Source organism: Sorex araneus, chromosome 2, assembly GCF_027595985.1.
Source record: "Sorex araneus isolate mSorAra2 chromosome 2, mSorAra2.pri, whole genome shotgun sequence".
Lineage (NCBI taxonomy): Eukaryota > Metazoa > Chordata > Mammalia > Eulipotyphla > Soricidae > Sorex > Sorex araneus.
The window spans coordinates 249274744-249293957 of NC_073303.1; the positions used below are offsets into that span (position 1 = coordinate 249274744).

A 19214-nucleotide genomic window follows, 5' to 3' on the forward strand; every position below is an offset into this window, starting at 1 on the left:
CCGACCCAGGTTCAATCCCTGGCATCCCATAGGGTCCCCTGAGCACTGCCAGGGGTGATTCCTGAGTGCAGAGCCAGGAGTAACCTCTGTGCATTGCCGGATGTGATCCAAAAAGCAAAAAAAAAAAAAAAAAAAAAATGAGGGCTGGAGCTATAGCACAGAGGGGAGGGCGTTTGCCTTGCACGCGGCTGACCCAGGTTCAATCCCCGGCATCCCATATGGCACCCTGAGCACTGCCAGGGGTAATCCCTGAGTGCATGAGCCAGGAGTAACCCCTGAGCATCACTGGGTGTGACCCAAAAAGAAAAAGAAAAAGAAAAAAGAAAAATATAAAAATGATTTTGAGAAGAGGGCGAGGGGGGCTGAATCGTGCGATCGTGCGTGACTGAGAGGGCTTGGGATGGAGCTTCAGAGCTGATGAAAATAACAGAAAACTCAAAACAGGTGGATGTGTCCTGGGAAGCCGTTTGGTGGAGGGGGGCGAAGGGGGAGGTTCCTGGCCAGTGGACTTCGGCCACTGGGCCCGTTTGGATTTTCTGCTTCAGTGGGAGGCGCCTTTGACGTCAAAGGTTGTTGGGGTCACTGTGTGCGGTGGTTTATGTAAAGGGTCTGGCTCAATGCCTGGCTCGGACTGAAGGTTTACTTTTTTTGGGGGGTGGGGGTGGGGCGGTGTTCACACCTGGTGATGCTCAGGGCTCGGGGCTCGGTCCCGGCTCTATACTCAGGAATTACTCCTGCAACGCTCGGGGGGACCTGATGGGATGCCAGAATTGAACCCAGGCTAGTTCCCTCCCCACTGTCCTATCACTCTGGCCCCAGACAAGTTTTCTTCTTCGTGCCAAGGTCGAAGTGGTTAACTTGGACCCGTCCCTCCCCTCTCCTTTGCTGCTCTGCGCCTCACCATTGCAGGGAGCTCCTGGTCTCCCCTTCAGAGCTCCCCGGCAGAGCCCTGAGGTCGTCCTTCCCTGAGCCCATCTCAAGCACCGGCCACGGCCTTCCCCGGGGCTGTGTTGCTGAGACCCTCCTGGCCTTGCTCATCCGCCATATCAGTTGTCAGGCCCGGGCAGCACTGCCCCAGCCAGAACCACCCGGCCGGCGTGTCCCTCTACCTTCGCAATGCAGCGGAGGGGCCGGAGAGAGCACAGTGGGGAGGGCACTCGCCTTGTGTACGGCCAACCCAGGTTCACTTCCCGGCATCCCTTATGCTGCCCCGAGTCTGCCAGGAGTGATTCCTAGGCCCAGAGCTGGGGGTGGCCCCAAACCAAACAAAGAGAATGCAGTTCATTAGCCTGGCCGAGAAACTCTGCTTTATATCCTGCTTCTTTCTTTCCTTTTTTTTTTTCTTTTGGGGTCACACCCGGTGATGCACAGGGGTCACTCCTGGCTCATGCACTCAGGAATCACCCCTGGCGGTGCTCAGGGGACCCTATGGGATGCTGGGAATCAAACCCGGGTTGGCCGCGTGCAAGGCAAATGCTCTCCCCGCTGTGCTATCACTCCAGCCCCTCTTTCCTTTTTTTTTTTTTTATTTGACTTTTTGGGGTCACAGCCTGAGACGCTCAGGTGGTTCCTCCTGGCTCTGCACTCAGGGGTCACTCCTGGCGGTGCTCGGGGCTATGGGATGCTGGGGATCGAACGCAGGTCGGCCGCATGAAAGGCAAATGCCGTAACTGCTTTATTATCACTTGGGCCCAACGTCCTGCTTTCCCTCCTCTCCCCGAGGCCCGAATCCGAGCTTGTTGGCTCAGTGATCTGAAACTGTCAGGACCAGTCGTGCCGCGAGGCCCCAGGCCCTTCTGTTTCCTCTTCTGGAAAACCTCATCCCCATCCTTGGCCTTGCTGACGCAAGAAATCCGCGTTTCTTCCGAGCCTTTGCTTCCACCGGAGGCCCGTGCAAACAGGGGAACGGGGCGTGCCAGGGGTCAAACCCAGGCCTCCAGCGTGCAAAATACGTGCTCAGACTCTCAGACTATCTGTCCGGCTCCCGACTTCCGTCTGCTTGCTGCTGCTGTGTGGGAGGGCGGGGGGACAGACTCAGCCATGCCCAGGGCTGACTCCAGGCTCTGCACTCAGGGATCACATCTGGTGGTTCTCAGAGGGGAGCGTGTGGGGTGCCAGGGATTGAGCCTGGGTTGGCTGTGTGCCGGGCAAGTGGCCGACCCGCTGTGCCACACATCACTTTGCACCCAGAGCATCCTTTCATTTGTTTAGTTTTTGTTTTGGGGTCATACAGGGTGTTGCTCAGGGCTTACTTAGGTCGTGGCTCTGAGCTCGGGGATTGCTCCTGATGGGTTTGTTTGTTTGCTTGCTTTTTGTTTTTTGGGTCACACCCGGCATTGCACAGGGGTCACTCCTGGCTCATGCCCTCCGGAATTACTCCTGGCGGTGCTCAGGGGACCCTATGGGATGCTGGGAATTGAACCCGGGTTGGCCGCGTGCAAGGCAAACACCCTACCCGCTGTGCAATTGCTCCAGCCCCTCTTGATGGCTTTGGGGGACCATATGGATGCCAGGCATCGAACCCAGGTCAGACACCTGTGAGCAAGCACCTTCCCCGATGTACTACATCTCTGGCGCCAGCTTTCCCTGTTCTCACTTGCTGCGGTTACTTCTATGTCTCCTGGTTTAGGGTCCTTCCCGTCCCCTAGATGAAGCGACCGTCCATCAGCAGGGGGCTGGTTTATTCAAGTCTGTGTGGCCCGCCAAGCGGCTCAGGCCTTCGGGGACGCTCTTTTGCCTGCGTGCATTGAGAGATGATCTCGCAGCCTTTGCTCTCGTTTTTGGTTTTGTTTAGTTTTGTGTTGGGGGTCACACCCGGCAAGGCTCAGGGCTGACCCCTGGCAGTGCTCGGGGGAATCCTATGGGATACCGGAGATCGAACCCGGGTCAGTCGCGTGCCAGGCCAGCGCCCTCCTGGCTGTCTTGTGGCTCTGGCCCCTGGAAGTCTGATTTCTTGGCTCGGTGCCATCTTTTTCCCCATCAGCTTTTGTGCTCCTGCGTGTGCCTGGGGCTGACTCCTCTGCCCGTGGAGCTCAGGTTGTAGACGCGCCCATCGTGCCCGTCGGCCTGCCTGTTTGCTGAGGGTCCCCTAAAACAAGGGACAGTCTGGTGCTGGAGCGATAGCACAGCAGGGAGGGCGTTTGCCTTGCACGCGGCCGACCAGGGTTTGAATCCCAGCATCCCATCGGGTCCCCTGAGCACCGCCAGGAGTAATTCCTGAGTGCAGAGCCAGGAGTAACCCCTGTGCATCGCCGGGTGTGACCCAAAAAACCAAAAAGATAAATAAATAAATAAACAAGGGACAGTCCTGGGCTTCCCAGCCTTCTCCCTACCCCCAACAAATTCTTGGAGCCTGGACACCTCAGGCTGACCTCAGACTGCTGTCACCCATGTCCTCAGACTCATGGATACCCCATGGGGGGGATGGGATGCATCCTGGCAGGTACGACAAAGCCGACAGTCCCCCCCTCAGCTGTCCAGCCGGAGAGGGAGGCCAGCAGGGAAGGTGCTTGCTTGTTACCAGGTGGATCCCAGCGCTGTAGAAATTCACGCCCCTGCAGGTGTGTTCGCTGAGCACAGAGCCAGGAGTAAAGTCCTGAGCACCGCCAGCTGTGGCCCCTCAACGCCCTGCCCCCTCCCCACCAAGAGAAGAATATTCTGCAGCGAAAGCAGGTCCTGTGTCCAAGCGGACAGGGGGACCTTGACCAAAACCAAACTGCTTTAATATTAAACTTTCGGTCAGGACTCCAAAACCAACAGTTGCGCAAACCTCAGGGAGGCCAAGTACACAAGGAATTTGCCTCTGGGGGTTGTTCTCAGAATGCCATGTACCTTTCCTCGAGGGTGCCACCAAGTGCGCCAGCCGCCCCGCCACTCAGAGGGGCAGTGACCAGGCCCTCAGTGAGATTCCACTGCCAAGAGGCCTGGACAGAGGACAGTCCCCACACCCTGGCGCGATCAGCAGGCCCACCGAGGTTTCACTGACCAGAGTGAGCTCCGAGCATGGCGTGCTCCTGTCCCTTGGCACTGGGCGGGCAACAATACACAGAAACACTCGTGTTCTAAAGAAAGGAGCAATGGGAGCCGCAGCGATAGGACAGCGGGGAGGGCGCTTGCCTGGCATACAGCCGGCCTGGGTTCAATCCCCAGCATCCCATAGGGTGTAATTTCTAAGCATTGCTGGGCATAGCCCCAAAACAAAATCAAAAAGGAGCACCAGATAAAAAGCCCATTGTCTGGGGCTGGAGCAATAGCACAGCAGGTAGGGTGTTTGCCTTGCACGCGGCCGACCCAGGTTCGATTCCCAACATCCCATATGGTCCCCTGAGCACCGCCAGGAGTAATTCCTGAGTGCAGAGCCAGGAGTAATCCCGGGTGTGACCCAAAAAGAAAAAAAAAAAAAAGCCCACTGTCTCATGTGGACTAAGTGGCAGGCTTTGGATTTAAATGGCGATCCTTGGGGCTGGAGAGATAGCACAGCGGGTAGGGCGTTTGCCTTGCATGCGGCCGACCCGGGTTCAAATCCCAGCATCCCATATGGTCCCCTGAGCACGGCCAGGGGTGGTTCCTGAGTGCAGAGCCAGGAGTAACCCCTGTGCATCGCCAGGTGTGACCCAAAAAGCAAAAAATAAATAAATAAATAAATAAATAAATAGATAGATAGGTTTCTGGGCCACACCTGGCGGTGCTCAGGGGGTGACACATGCTCAGGGTATGGCAAGACTGCTGGGGATGGAACCCGGGTCCACTGCATGCTCCACTCTATTTGCTTGACCAATCATTTCCTGGTGTTGCTTTCAGGCCACACCTGGTGGAGAGCTTGGGGGCGCGGGGCCCATACCCAGTGGTGCTCAGGGGGGCCATGTGGGACTGGGGATTGCACTCAGCACCCCCTCATGCATGTGATCTCTTTCCTAGCCATTAGTACCATTATTTTTATCTTTGGTTTGGGGGCTATCCCCCACAGTGCTCAGGGATTACTCCTGGCTCTGAATTCAGGGATCACTCCTGGCGGTGCTTTGGGGAGCGCAGGTTGTGCTAGAGATCAAACCCAGGTTGGCTGCGTGCAAGGCAAGCCTTTAACCCCTGGACTAGCTCTCTGACGCCTCCTACTAATACACACATACACAAATAAATTTTGGTTTCTGGGCCATACCAGCAGTGCTCAGGGCTTACTCCCGCCTCTGCACTCAGGAATTACTCCTGGCGGTGCTCAGGGGACCATATGGGATGCTGGGAATCAAACCCGGGTTGGCCGAAAACAAGGCAAATGCCCTACCCACTGTGCTATCGCTCCAGCCCCTCAGAGAGAAATTTCACACTAGGTCATCCCTTGTATCCAGGAAGATACTTGGAAAGTAACTGATTAGAACCCCTAAATCGGTACATCTCCTCCTACCCATCTGATTGATGAATTTGTTTGTTTGTTTGTTTTTTGGGTCACACCTGGTGATGCTCAGGGGTTACTCCTGGCAGTGCTCGGGGGACCCTATGGGATGCCGGGGACTGAACCAGGTTGGCCACGTGCAAGGCAAACGCCCTCTCCATGAGTCTATCACTATGACCCCTGATTGGTGGATTTTAAATTTTTGGGGTAGTGCCACGGATAAAAGCCAGGAACTCACCCACTGAGTGCCAAACTCACCTCCGTCCCCTACCCCCATCTCCCCCACTCATCTGTAAGCGAACACTCCTCACCTCTTAACACATGCTGGTAACTGGAGAGAAGAAACTGGAGATGCTCAACCAGCTCGTCCCAGGTCTGCCACTGCGTCTTATCTGACTGCAAAGACCAGAAAGCAGCCAGTCAGAGCTGTCATTGTCGGGAGAGGCTCGGGGTTCTGTGGGGCTAGAGTGGGGGGGCGACACCCAGCGATGCTCAGGGGTTACTCCTGGCTCTGAACTCACGGATCACTCCCGTGGGTTTCCGGGGATTGAACCCGGGCCGGCTGTGTGCAAGGCCAGCGCCTTCCACAGCTATGGTATCTCTCTGCCCCTATACATTTTTCTGCTTAGATCTTGGCCCACACTTTGCAGTGCAGAGGCGTCACGCCCAGTTTGTTGCTCAGGGGACCGTGTGCAGTGCTGGGGGACACAGGGTAAACTTCCTGCATGTAGAGCCGGTGATCTATCCCCCCTCCCACTTCACAGGTAAAATGAATTTTTCTTATGATGAGAACAGATCGTTCTTTCCTTCCTTCCGTCCGTTTGGGGGCCACAACTGGCAGAGTGCTCAGGCCGAGAGCCAGCGCTGCAGTCGGATCTCTCTCCTGCTGGGCTCTGGGGACACGCGGGGCGTTGAACCTAGGCTGTCCGTGTACGAGGCCGGGACCCTTCCCGCCACGCTCCGTCGTCTACACCCTAGGCTGTGTAACAAACCCCCGAACTTCGTTTCCATCATTCTGTTTGGGTTTGGGGCCACACCTGGTGGTGCTCGGGGCCGACTCCTGGTGGTACTTGGTGGAGGGGTGGGGAGGAAGGACCCAAAGGTGATGCCGGGGATCAAACAGGGCAAGTGCCTTATCTGCAGTCCCATCTCTCCAGGCCCCAGACCGTGCTGGCGCCTGCTGGGGGAGGGCCGCAGGGGGATGGGGAGCAGGGCTGGCCCGCACCTGGCATTTGAGCAGCGACCTGGAGTTGTTGAGGAAGTAGAGTGCCTGGGCCAGGGACAGCGGCAGGCGGGTGGGTGTCTCGCAGCTGTGCAGGAAGATGATCTCTAGGACTTTGCAGCGGAGAAGGTGGCTCTCCATGGTGGTGAAGAACATCTCCCTGCACAGGAGGGGGGAGGCGGGGAGGGGCTGTCAGCAAGCAACAAGGACCATCTCCCTCCCTCTCCCTCCCTTCCTCTCTCCCTCTCCCTTCCTCTCTCACTTCCTCTCTCTCCCCCTTCCTCCATCCCTTCCTCTCTCCTCTCTCTCCCTCCCCCCTCTGCCTCTCCCTCTCTCTCCCTCTCCCCCTCTTCCTCTCCCTCTCCCTCTCTTCCCTCTCTTTCCCCCACTCCCTTTTTGGCTTTTGGTCACCACTCAGTGATGCTCAGGGCTGACTCCTGGCTCTGTGCTCAGGGACCAATCCTGGTGGGCCTTGGGGGGCCGTATGTAAGGCCCACGATCAAACTTGAGTCAGCTGCGTGCAAGGCAAACTCCCACCTGCTATACCTGCTCCAGCCTCACCCCCTTTTTTCAACTTTTCCAGTCACACCTGGCAGTGCTCAGGGGCTACTCCTGGCTCTACACTCAGAAATTACTCCTGGAGGTGCTCGAGGAACCATATGGGATGCCAGGGATGGAAACGGGCCAGCTGTGTGTACGGCAAACGCCCTCCCTGCTGTACTATAGCTCTTACCCCACCGACCCCCTTCTTTTTTTTTTCTTTTTGGCTTCTTGGGTCACACCCAGCCATGCACAGGGGTTACTCCTGTGTCATGCACTCAGGAATGACTCCTGGCGGTGCTCGGGGGACCCTATGGGATGTTGGGAATTGAACCCAGGTCAGCCGCGTGCAAGGCAAACGCCCTCCCCGCTGTGCTATGGCTCCAGCCCCACCGACCCCCCTCTTGTCTGCTCCCCAGTTTCCCTCTCTCGGAGCCCTTTCTCTCTCTCAATCCCGCCCCCAGAGATGAAAGGCGGGCCCACCTCTGGCGCCTCTCGGGAATGTCCAGCACAAAGCCGAACATCATCTCGGCGATTTTGTTGGAGCTGCAGGTGGGCGACCGGTCCACCTCCACCGCGATGGACAGCATCCGCTGCAGCTGGCACACCAGCCTAAGGGCAGAGCAGAGGCCAGTGAGCTGCAGAGGCCTGGCGCCCCCTGGCGGTGCAAACGGAGAAGGACAGGGCTCAAGTTCCGTGGGACGCACCACCAAGGATTCCTCAAGCCTGCAGACTGGGCAAGCCAAAACAGGATTTGGTCCCTTCGGCCAGATTGTATTATGGGACCCTCTCGGAACCTGGGGTGCAGCTGAAAAAGTGATTTATTGTCTTGGGTCACACCTGGAGGTGGTTAGGTTTACTCCTGACTCTGTACCAAGAATCACTTCTGACAGTGCTAGGGAACCCTGGGGGATGCCGGGGATTGAACCCAGGTTGGCCGCATGCAAGGCAAAGGCCTCCCCGCTGTGCTACCACTCTGGGTCCTATTTATTTATTTATTTATTTATTTATTTATTTATTTATTTATTTTTGGGCTACACTCGGCTTGCTCCTGGCTCTGTGCCCAGGGGTCATGCCTGGCATGGCTCAGGGGACTCTCATGGGGTGCCCGGGGTGGAACCCAGAGGGCCGAGTGCCAGGCAAAGGGTGGGACCATGAGACCGACACTCCAGCCCTCCCGTCCTACCTTCGGGATCAGAAACGCAGCTTTCAAAGGACGCATCTAAAAACTGTCTGCTTCTGTTTCGAGGGCTCATGTGTGCGCACGCGTGTGTGTTCTCGGCGTGTGTGTGCGTGAGTGCGTGTGTATGTTCTCGGCGTGTGTGTGTGCGCGGCATATGTGTGTGCGCGTGCGTATGTGTGTGTGCTCTGCGTGTGTGTGTGTGCTCAGCGTGTGTGTGCGCGCGTGTGTATGTGTGTGTGCTCGGCGTGTGTGTGTGCTCAGCGTGTGTGCACGCGTGTGTATGTATGTGTGCTCGGCGTGTGTGCGCGTGTGCGTATATGTGTGCTCGGCGTGTGTGTGCACGCATGTATGTGCGTGCGCAGTGTGTGTCTGCACATGCGTATGTGTGTGTGCGCGTGCATGTGTGCGTGTGTGAGAGAAGGTGCTCTCGGGGTGCAGTGTGTGGGGGGTGTCCCTCAGCCCATCTCCACAGCCCCGGGCGGCGCCTTACAGCTGGCTGGTGTGCTTGGCCGCGGGAGGCTGGGGAGGAGAGTGGCCACCGGTGGCCTTGGGGGTGCTGTTCCCGGCCGAGATCGGCTCCTCCGACCCGCCTTCCGTGACTGCCCTCACCAGCCACTTGATGACGTCCCTGGAACAGACGAAACAGAGACAATATGGTGGAACTTCTGGTCCCCCTCCCCCGCCCGCCAGCCTCTCTGTCTCCTGTTTCTTATTTATGTTATTTATTAATGTTTCGAGGCCACACTCAGGGCTCAGTCCTGCCGCTGCACTCAGAAATTACTCCTGGTGGATTCAGGGGTCGCTGGGGGATGCCGGGGATCATCCAGGCTCTGCCGCATACAAGGCGAGTGCCCTTCCCGCTGGATTCTTGCTCTGACCCCATCTTTTTTTTTTTTTTTTCCTTGTAGTTTTGGAATCGACCCCAGGGCTACACCCATGCAAATGACCCTGACCCTGAGCCTCTGATTTTCGTTGGTGGCTTTTTTGGTTGGTTTGGGTTTGGGTTTGGGTTTCTGGTCACACCCGGCAGTGCTCGGGGATCACTCCTAGCAGGGCTCGGGGGACCCTGTGGGGATGCCGGCAATCAAACCCGGGCACGAGGCCAACCCAGGTTCAATTCCCAGAATCCCATAGGGTCCCCCAAGCCCTGCCAGGAGTAATTCCTGAGCGCAGAGCCAGGAGTAACCCCTGTGCATTGCCGGGTGTGACCCAAAAAGCAAAACAAAAAACCCCAGGCCAGCCACACGCAAAGCAAGCGCCCTTATCTGCTCTACTGTCTGCCTAGTCCCTGGGGAAAAATAGTCTCATTGAAATGAATTTCTTTAGGGACATGCGAGGGGAGAGAAAGAGAGAGATGCGTGTTCCAGGGGGAAGACTGTCTTCTCCAGAAGGGAGGAAGTTGAGTGTCCACACTCAAGGTCCAGATATGAGGGTAGAGAATGAACCCTGGGGATCCTGTTCATTTTGTTGGTTTCGGTTTGGTTTTTGTTTTGGTGTGGACCGGGCATTGCTCAGGGATTTCTACTGGCTTTGCACTCAGGGACCACTCCTGGCAGGGCTCGGGGACCCTCTGAGATGCCGGAGATCAAACTTGGGTCAGCCGGGGCTGGAGCGATAGCACAGCGGGTAGAGCGTTTGCAGGCGGCTGACCTGGGTTCTATTCCCAGCGTCCCATAGGGTCCCCTGAGCACCGCCAGGTGTGACCCAAAAAGAATAAATAAATAAATAAATAAATAAAACGGGTGAGCCGCATGCAAGGCAAGCGCCCTCCCTGCCGTACTCTCTCTCTCTCTCTCTGGCCCCTTTTATTTTGTTGTTTTACTTTGGGGCCATATTTAGCATCATTTGAAGAGGTTGCTCCTGGCGGCTCTCAGGGGACCAAGGATAAGACCTGGGGTCCTTCCCTAGCCACGGATGCGCTCCTGTCTTCGAAGCCCAGCTCCTGGGCCTGTGCATCCCTTGAATGAACGGCAGGGGGCGCCGCTCACCTGACGTTCTGGGGCTGCTTGTCGCAGGAGAGCACGGTGCTGGCGATGGACTGCTGCAGGTGCTGGCGCTGGCGCCGCAGGATCTGCTGGAAGTCATCCTCCAGGGTCTGCACCACGTAGCGCAGGAAGAGCACACGGCCCGGCAGGGTCTGGCCCTGCGGGGGGAAGGCAGGTGTCATTCCTCAATTCCTCTTTGCGCTCCTGGCCGGGAAGGAGCTCCGGGCACCGGGGTGGGAGTAGGGGCTCCCCGCCCCCAAACACACACTGCCAGGGGACGCCCCCTCCCCACAGCCCAAGTGGCTGTGCCCAGAGTCTCTGAGGAGGGAGAGGATGGTCTGGCCTCTTCTGTGAGTTGCAGCTAAAAAGAAGACAGGGTAGCAGGGAGGGAGCCTTGCACACGGCTGACCCAGGTTTATTTATCTTTTTTGCTCTTTTTGGGTCACACCCAGCGATGCACAGGGATTCCTCCTGGCTTTGCACTCAGGAATGACTCCTGGAGGTGCGCAGGAGACAATATGGGATGCTGGGAATCGAACCTGGGTCAGCCGCGTGCAAGGCAAACACTCTCCCTGCTGTGCTATTGCTCCAGCCCCAGGTTTATTTATTTATTGTATTTTTTTTTTCAGCTTTTTGGGTCATGGGGTGATTCCTGTCTGTCCTCACGGATCACTCCTGGCGGGGCTCGAGCACCCTATGGGATGCAGAGGACTGAACCCCGGTTGGTCACGTGCAAGGCAAGTGCCCTGCCTGCTGTGCTATTTCTTGGGTCTTGAGAGAAAGTTTTTGGCGGGGTCTGGCCGTGTCCTGGAGCCAATGACAGCCAAGGTGAGCTGGCCCCACTTGCACCCCCTTCCGCTTCTACTGCAAACTGCGTTGAGCCTTCTGGGACGACGAAAGGAGGCGCCTCTCAGCTCAGAGGCGGGGCGTTACCTCTTCCTCCATGACGTAGGAGAGCAGCTTCCAGTCCCACTCCACGGTCTTGGCATTGGCGGGATGGAGCCTGAAATGCAAGGCCAGGAATTGAGGATTCTGCAGCGCGCAGGGGAAGGAGAGAAGGGGGCTGAAACAGAAGAGGAACCAGCCTCTGGGACAGCGGGCAGGAGGGCGCTCGCCCTGCATACGACCTACCTGGGTTCAATCCCAGGCATCCCATACGATCCCCCAAGCCCCGCCAGGAGTGATCCCTTCGAGTCAGGAGCTACTCCTGAGAAAAGCTGGGCCCCCAAACAAACAAACGAAAAGCAGTCTCCTTTTATATATTTTTTCTGCAGTGCTCATGAGCTCCGGTCCATGTCTGTTTGAGGGGACTAGGGGATGCCAGCCCTGCTGTCCTCACTCTCTGGTCCCAATAACTCAGGTTTAGTTATTTCTGTTTCGGGCCCACACGCAGCGATCTCAGGAGTTCCTCCTGGCTCTGCACTCAGGGATCACTCCTGGCAGGCTTGGGAGACCCTATGGGAGGCCGGGGATCGAACCTAGGTCGGCTGCGTGCAAGGCCCTGCTCACCGGACTATCCAGCCCTTCCATGAAATGCTTTCTTTTTGGGGGGTCACACCCGGCGATGCACAGGGGTTACTATTCCTAGCTCTGCACTCAGGAATTACTCCTGGCGGTGCTCAGGGGACCTGATGGGATGCTGGGATTCGAACCCGGGTCGGCCACGTGCAAGGCAAACGCCCTCCCCGCTGTGCTATCGATCCAGTCCATGAAATGCGTTCTTACCTGCTGTTAAAAACAGGTGATTATTATCATCCTGATTGTGAGCATGAAAGTTTGGGGGTGGGGGGCTGCACTCCACAGTGTTCGGAAACCATGTGGTGCTGGGCTCCAACCCCGGGGTTCCCTTGTGCTTCCTGCCCTCTGTGCGAATATCTGCCGAAGCTGGTTTGGAGGGGGCGGGACTTCCCATCACTTGCCTGTCTACCGGGCCGGCCTCCCTAAAGGAGAGCTGAAGAAAGTTTAGGGGAGAGACAGCGGGGCCCCAGGGCAGGGCACCCCCCCCCCAGGGCTAGGCCCCTACTTACTGTTGGATCTTCATGAGCAGCATGTAGGCCTCCTTCAGCACGTCCAAAGTCTCAGAACCGCTGAGCAAGATTTTCTGGACGATGTGTGCGACAATCTCGCGGGGCGGGTAGTGCTGGGGCGACACAAAGTCCATCAGGAACTGCACGGTTCCCAGGGGGAAGTTCTCCTCGATGGTGTTGGCGACCATGCGGAGCCTGCGATGAGGGATGGGTTCTAGTTTGTGACCTTTGCTCTGGGGAGAGAGAGAAAAAAAAAAAGGGAAGCCATGATGGGCTGGTGCGAGAGGACAGCAGGGAGCAGGGAGGGCACTTGCCTGGCACGCAGCCGACCTGGGTTTGATTCCCAGCATCCCAGAGACCCCCAAGCACCACCAGGGGTTAACTCCTGAGTGCAGAGCCGGTGCTCACACCCCTGAGCACGCTGGGTTATGACACGCCCCCCCCCCCGCTTGATCCCTGGCACCCCTTACGGTGCCCTGTGCTGCACCAGCATCCTGCGCAGACTCAGAAGTAAGCCTGAGCACAGCTGGAGGTGGCCCCCAAGCCAAATAAAAAAGGAGAGGCTCTCGGGAAGTGAGAGCCATGTTTCCCAGGCACTTGAACGATGCATCTTTGGGGGCAGGTTTACTTTGGGGTCTATTCCCTGTTGGCTGCCTGGGGGCACCGCCTGGTGGTGCTCAAGGGACCCTCCAGGGCTTGATGAAACACAGGGTCTCTGATAGCCTCGTGTGTGCTCCAGGCTTTTGAGCTATTCCTCTGCACCAAGAGTCAATTCTGGGGCCGGAGCAACAGCGCAGCAGGGAGGACGCTTGCCTTGCCCATGGCCAACCTGGGTTCGATCTCTGACAGCACAGATGGTCCCCGAGCCTGTCAGGAATAAGTCCGGAGCACTCCTGGATGTAGTGCAAGACCCCCCAAAAAGGGCAATAGCACAGTGTGTAAAGTGCCCACCTCACACGTGACTGACCCTGGTTTTATTCCTGGCAGCCCCTATGGTCCCCTGAGCCCTGCAAAGAGTGATCCCTGAGTGCAGAGCCAGGAGTAAGTCCTGAGCACTGCCTGGTGAGCCCCCTCTCCAAAAGAAATACTTGAATAGAGGTCACCCTAACGGCGCCCAAGGGGACCATGAGATCCCCGGGATTGAACTCGGGGTCTTGCATATATGCAAGGCATGTGCTCTCTGAGTCACATTCGCCATCCAAAGGGCATTGTTTTAATTTTTAATTTTTAAATTTTTGGGGGGAGGAGTCACACCCGGTGATGCTCAGGGGTGACTCCTGGCTCTGCACTCAGGAATTACTCCTGGTGGTGTTTGGGGGACCCTATGGTGATGCTGGGAATCGAACCTGGGTCAGCTGCGTGCAAGGCAAACGCCCTACCCACTGTGCTATCGCTCCAGCCCCCTGTTTTAATTTTTTTAATTTTGATTTATTCATCTTTTTCGGAGGAGGTAATAATTGACAGTGCTTAGGGCTTACTCCTGGATTGGGGATCACTCTTGACTCTTGGTGGTTCCTGGGGGCTATATGCAGTGCTCAGGATCAAACCAGGGCTGGTCTCATGAAAGGCAAATGCCTTAACCCTGTGCTATCCATCTCTGTGGTCCCAAGATTCTTTTTCTTTGGGGGGATGGGAGGGCTCACACCTGATAGTGCTCAGGGGACCCTTTGGGATGCTGGGGATCAAACCCAGGCTGGCCACCTGCAGAGCAAATGCCCTAGCTGCTGTCCTATCCCTCCAGCCCCAAGATTCATCATTTTTATTTAAGCTTTGTCTTTTTTGAGCTACCCCTGGTTGTACTCAGGACTGATTCCTGGCTGTGAAATCACTCCTGGTGGGGATCAGGGAAACTGTGGGGTCCCAGAGATGAAACCCGGGTGGCTACACACAAGACAAGTGTCTTACACACTGTCCTATCTCTCTGGACCAAAGAGAGAGATTCTAAGTTAGGTGAAATATTTCGTTTTTTGGGGGGCTGGTGCCATAGCACATCGGGTAGGGCATTTATCTTACACGTGGCCAACTTGGGTTCGATTCCCAGCATCCCATATGGTCCCCTGAGCACTGCCAAGGGAAATTCCTGAGTGCAGAGCCAGGAGTAACCCCTGTGCATCGCTGGGCGTGACCCAAAAAGCAAATAAATAAATATATTTCGTTTTGTTGAACAACAACAAAAAGTTTTGTTTGGGTTTTAGGGCCACACCTGGCGGTGCTCAGGGCTTATTCCTGGCTCTGTGCTCGGGGATCACTCAGGGAGGGACTCAGGGAACCATATGAGGTGCCAGAGATCGGATGTGTACAAGTCTTAACTGCTATACTACTGTTCCGCATTCGCCTAGCTCCTTCTAAAATGTTCGATGCGTCCCATGACCATTTCCTGGGGGGCGGGAGGGGTCCAGCTCACCTCTCTGTTGTCATTGTCCGGTATGAGCGTCTGGAAGAAGAGATGGTGCACAGGGGGGCGCAGAAAGTATTTGAGTCTGTGCAGGCACGGCCGGTTGTACAAGGTTCCCTGGGGGACAGGCGCCGGAACCTGGGCGGACACAGGAGTCCCCGGCTCTGACCAGGACCTGTCTTTGCGGATGGGCGTTTCCGGCACCGACAGCCAGGACACCTTTTCTAGGGACATGTCCGACAGGGGTGACGTGGAGCTGGAGGAGCAGCTGGAGGGCGAGGGGGTGGCGACATCCATCGGCGTGTCCAGGTGCTGGAGGTCACTGGCGGGAGAGTCAGACGGGGCTGTGGGGAAAGGGGGTGAGGCTCCCAGTGAGGATGGCGTGTCTCCGGGTGTCGGTGGCACCTCTCCGGGGGTCAGGGGGGTGTCTCCCGGAGAGTAGGGCATGCCCCGCGGTGACAGGGGTGCACTCCCTGGCGACAGTGGGAAATCTCTTGGCGAGAGTGGCATGGCTGCTGGTGACAGGGAACTGTCTCTGAGTGAATAGGACGCTCGTCCTGGGGACGGTGGTATGTCGCCCAGAGAGAGAGGCGCGTCTGGCTGCGGGGGCCTATCGGGTGGGTGGGCTAAGGTGTGCGGGGGGCTTGCCATCTCTGGAGGGAGGACCAAAGAGTTCTGATGGGGACAGACAGGGTCCTGAGGTGGGCTGGCAGAGCGTGGCGGGCACCAGGATGTGTCTGGAAGGGGGCTGGGTCGGGTCGGCCCACCGGGTGGCCCGGTGTGAGGGGCCGGCACCTTCCGAAGACATGGCATGTCTTGAAAGGGGCATGGCACTTCGAGAGGCCGATGAGGCACGGCCTGGAGCGGGCACTGCAGGGTTTGGGAGGGGCAGGACAAGGCCCGAGGCGGGCAGGAGGAGGCTCGTGGCGGGCAGGGGCTCTGCCGGGGGTACGCCATGGCGTGCAGTGGGCACAGCAGGGCTGGCGGGGGGCAAGGCACATCTTGCAGTGGGTACGGCAAGGGTGCCTGCTGGTGACTGCCGTGCCCGCTACTGCTCGTGGGGGAGAGGGGCAGGATGCTGGGCGCGAGCCGAAAGTTGGACACAACGCCGAGGTCGCCTTGGGAGGCAGAGGCGCTGCAGTTGGCCTCTGCAGGGCACACCGCGTGCCCACCCAACGCTGGCCGGCCTGGGGGACCTTCCGGTGTGGCTTCTTCCAAAAGGTCCAAGTCCACGGGCTCACTGTTAATGATTCTCTGAGCCGTGGGCCTCGAGCTCCTGTCGGCCCGCCCCTCCACGGTCCCTTCCTTGGCGGCGAGGCCGGGGCAGGGCTGCTGGCTGGCCGGCTCCTTGCGGGAAGGCGCCACGGCCTCTCCGGTCAGGTCAAGCGTGGTGATAGGCCCCGGTTCTTCCTCTGTCCTGGTCAGGTCGATCACACAGAGTCCGTTGCGGTCCTTTGCCCTGGGTCTGGCCTCTCGCGTTAGGTCGATGAAGTCCTGTTGGAGGAGGGCGAGATGACCACAGATCAAGGCGGGAAACTCCAGCCCCCGAGCACTGTTTGGCTGAGCACTGTTTGGCCACACCCCCACTAAAACAAACAAACAAATCAAACCTATGTTGGATCAAATCATTCTGGGGCAATAGTACAGCAGGGAGGGCACTTGCCTTTCATGTGGCTGACTCAGGTTCAATCAGCCGCACCCCATAGGGTCCCCCAAGCACCATCAGGAGTGATCCTGGAGCATGGCCAGGTATAACCCAAAAAACAAACAGCCCCCCCACCTCAAACAAGTCATTCTTCTAAACAAGCCCTTCAGGGGGCTTGAGAGATAGTCCAGTGGGTATGACCTGGGTTCGATTCCCAGCATCCCATAGGGTCCCACGAGCACCACCAGGAGTAATTTCTGAGTGCAGAGCCAGGAGTAATCCCTGAGCATAGCCCCCTGGGTGTGACCTAAGAAGAAAAAAAAAGAAAGAAAGAAAAGGCCCTTCAGGGTCTAAAGCCATAGTATAGAAGGGAGGGCATTTGTCTTGCATCCCCTGAGCACCACCAGGAGTAATTTCTGAGTGCAGAACCAGTAGTAACCCTGAGCATCACCAGGTACAACCCAAAAAAGCCAAAAAAGAAAGAAAGAAAGAAAGAAAGAAAGAAAGAAAGAAAGAAAGAAAGAAAGAAAGAAAGAAAGAAAGAAAGAAAGAAAGAAAGAAAGAAAGAGAGAAAGAAAGAAAGGAAGGAAGGAAGGAAGAAAGAAAGAAAGAAAGAAAGAAAGAAAGAAAGAAAGAAAGAAAGAAAGAAAGAAAGAAAGAAAGAAAGAAAGAAAGAAAGAAAGAAAGAAAACAAAAACCCTAAAAACCCTTCAGGGCAGGAGTGATAGTATAGTGCAAACACTGTTCTAGACTTTCTCAAACTAATCTGGACTGTCACTTCCGTCTCAGATGGAAGAGGAACTCTTCAGCATGGCCTTAGGTGAAGACACAATCTAATGTTCCCAGCCCAAGCAAATACCCCATTTTTCTGTTGGCTTATCTGTTGCTCAGCATCTTGCTGATCTCACCACACTAGAACATAATTCCATTGTTCACTTGTTCATGGCCTCAGAGCAAATTTTGTATTGAAAGAATGAATCACAATGCGAAAAGGATCAGAAACAAGACCAACGGTGCCCTGAGATTCAGCCCATCACCTCCACAAAGAAATCACCTTTGGTTTCCTCCTAAAATTCTTCCCAGCATCTGACAATGCACTGATTCACTCAGTCACTCCCAGTTGATGGTCTCTCCCTGAGTCAAAAGACATTCCCACCAGGTAGGGGCATATTTTTATTCACCATAATAGTCTCAGGGCCAGGGCTGGAGAAAGAGTCCAGTGGGGAGGGCGCTTGCCTTGCATGCTGATGACCCGGGTTCGATCCCCAGCATCCCATAGGGTCACCTCAGCACCACCAGGAGTAAATCCTGAGCACAGAGCCAGGAGTATCTCCTGAGCATCACTGGGTATGTTCAAATAACAACCCCCCAAAAAAAAATATCTCAAGGCCTGTTCGAGGCTTGTACCAAGGGTAGGATAGAGCTCAGTGGACAAGTACTGATCTTGCATGCAAAGGCCCTGGGTTCAACTCTAGCACTGCAAAGTACAAAAGAAAAAAAAGTGTCTGGTGGGGCCAGAGCAATAGTAAAGAGGGGAGGGAGGACGTTTGCCTTGCATGTGGCCAACCAGGTTCGATTCCTGGCACCCCATATCTCCTGCTATCTTATCTCTCCAGGCCCATAATATTCACTTTCTGATAGTGGCCGGAAACGTATGTATGCATGGCATCTTTGAGATATGTGTAGTAATGTAATAGTCAGTAAATATTTCCTGAATAAATGGGCAACATTTAGGTAGTAGAGAAGGAATGTGGTGATAAGAAAACTGGTTTGTTTCTTTTCTAGGAGATTTGGCAGTAACCTTTCAAGTGAGCATAACTTCTAAGAGGAATTTATTTTAAACAAACAAATGAGCAAAGTTACAAGGATTGTTTATGAAGAAACTCCTCACAGGGTTTATAATAAAGAACATTTAAAAAGAGCAGGATAAAAAATAAATTTAGGGGCTGGAGCAATAGCACAGCGGGTAGGGTGCTTGCTTTGCACGCGGCCAACCCGGGTTTGATTCCCAGCATCCCATATGGTCCCCTGAGCACCGCCAGGAGTAATTCCTGACTGCATGAGCCAGGAGGAACCCCTGTGCATCGCCGGGTGTGACCCAAAAACAAAAAACAAAAAAAAATTTAATCTTGAAAAAAAATTTTTTTTTTTTGGCTTTTTGGGTCACACCCAGCGATGCACAAGGGTTCCTCCTGGCTCTGCACTCAGAAATTACCCCTGGAGGTGCTCAGGGGACCTTATGGGATGCTGGGAATCGAACCTGGGTCAGCCGCATGCAAGGCAAACGCCCTACCCGCTATGCTATTGCTCCAGCCCCTAATCTTGTAAATTTTTGAAAAGAGCAGGATGCGATCCATTAATAAAAGATCATCACAGTAATTATAAATCAGTGCAATGAAATGTGTTAAAAATACTGAACATACGTATGTTGGTACAGAGATTTTAAAAGTCTATTCAAAATGGAACTGGAGCAGGGGCTGGAGTGATAGCACAGCGGGTAGGGCGTTTGCCTTGCACGCGGCCGACCCGGGTTCGATTCCCAGCATCCCATATGGTCCCCTGAGCACCGCCAGGGGTAATTCCTGAGTGCAGAGCCAGGAGTGACCCTTGTGCATCGCCAGGTGTGACCCAAAAAGCAAAAAAAAAAAAAAAAAAAAAAAAAGGAACTGGAGCAATAGTATACAGTGGGTAGGGACAAGCCTTGCACATGGCCAATCTGGGTTCAATCTCTGGCACCCCAATATGGTCCCCTGAGTCCCACCAGAAGTGATCCCTGAGTGTAGGGCCAGAGGTAAGCCCCAAGTACAATGCTGGGTGTGCCTCCCTTCCCC

At 55.7% G+C, this 19214-nt stretch overlaps 1 protein-coding gene across 1 annotated transcript in view; it reads right to left on the reverse strand.

Annotated features, from left to right (window-relative positions):
• SIMC1 (SUMO interacting motifs containing 1) overlaps nucleotides 1-19214 on the reverse strand; it is a 28044-nt gene that overhangs the window by 4093 nt on the left and 4737 nt on the right. Inside the window, exons 2-9 of the mRNA XM_055127615.1 lie at nucleotides 14748-16232; nucleotides 12344-12576; nucleotides 11250-11319; nucleotides 10320-10474; nucleotides 8822-8959; nucleotides 7632-7760; nucleotides 6612-6768; nucleotides 5698-5782 (exon numbers count right to left, since the gene is read on the reverse strand). Coding sequence (XP_054983590.1) covers nucleotides 5698-5782; nucleotides 6612-6768; nucleotides 7632-7760; nucleotides 8822-8959; nucleotides 10320-10474; nucleotides 11250-11319; nucleotides 12344-12576; nucleotides 14748-16232 — 2452 coding nt within the window. The remainder of the gene's footprint in view (nucleotides 1-5697; nucleotides 5783-6611; nucleotides 6769-7631; nucleotides 7761-8821; nucleotides 8960-10319; nucleotides 10475-11249; nucleotides 11320-12343; nucleotides 12577-14747; nucleotides 16233-19214) is intronic.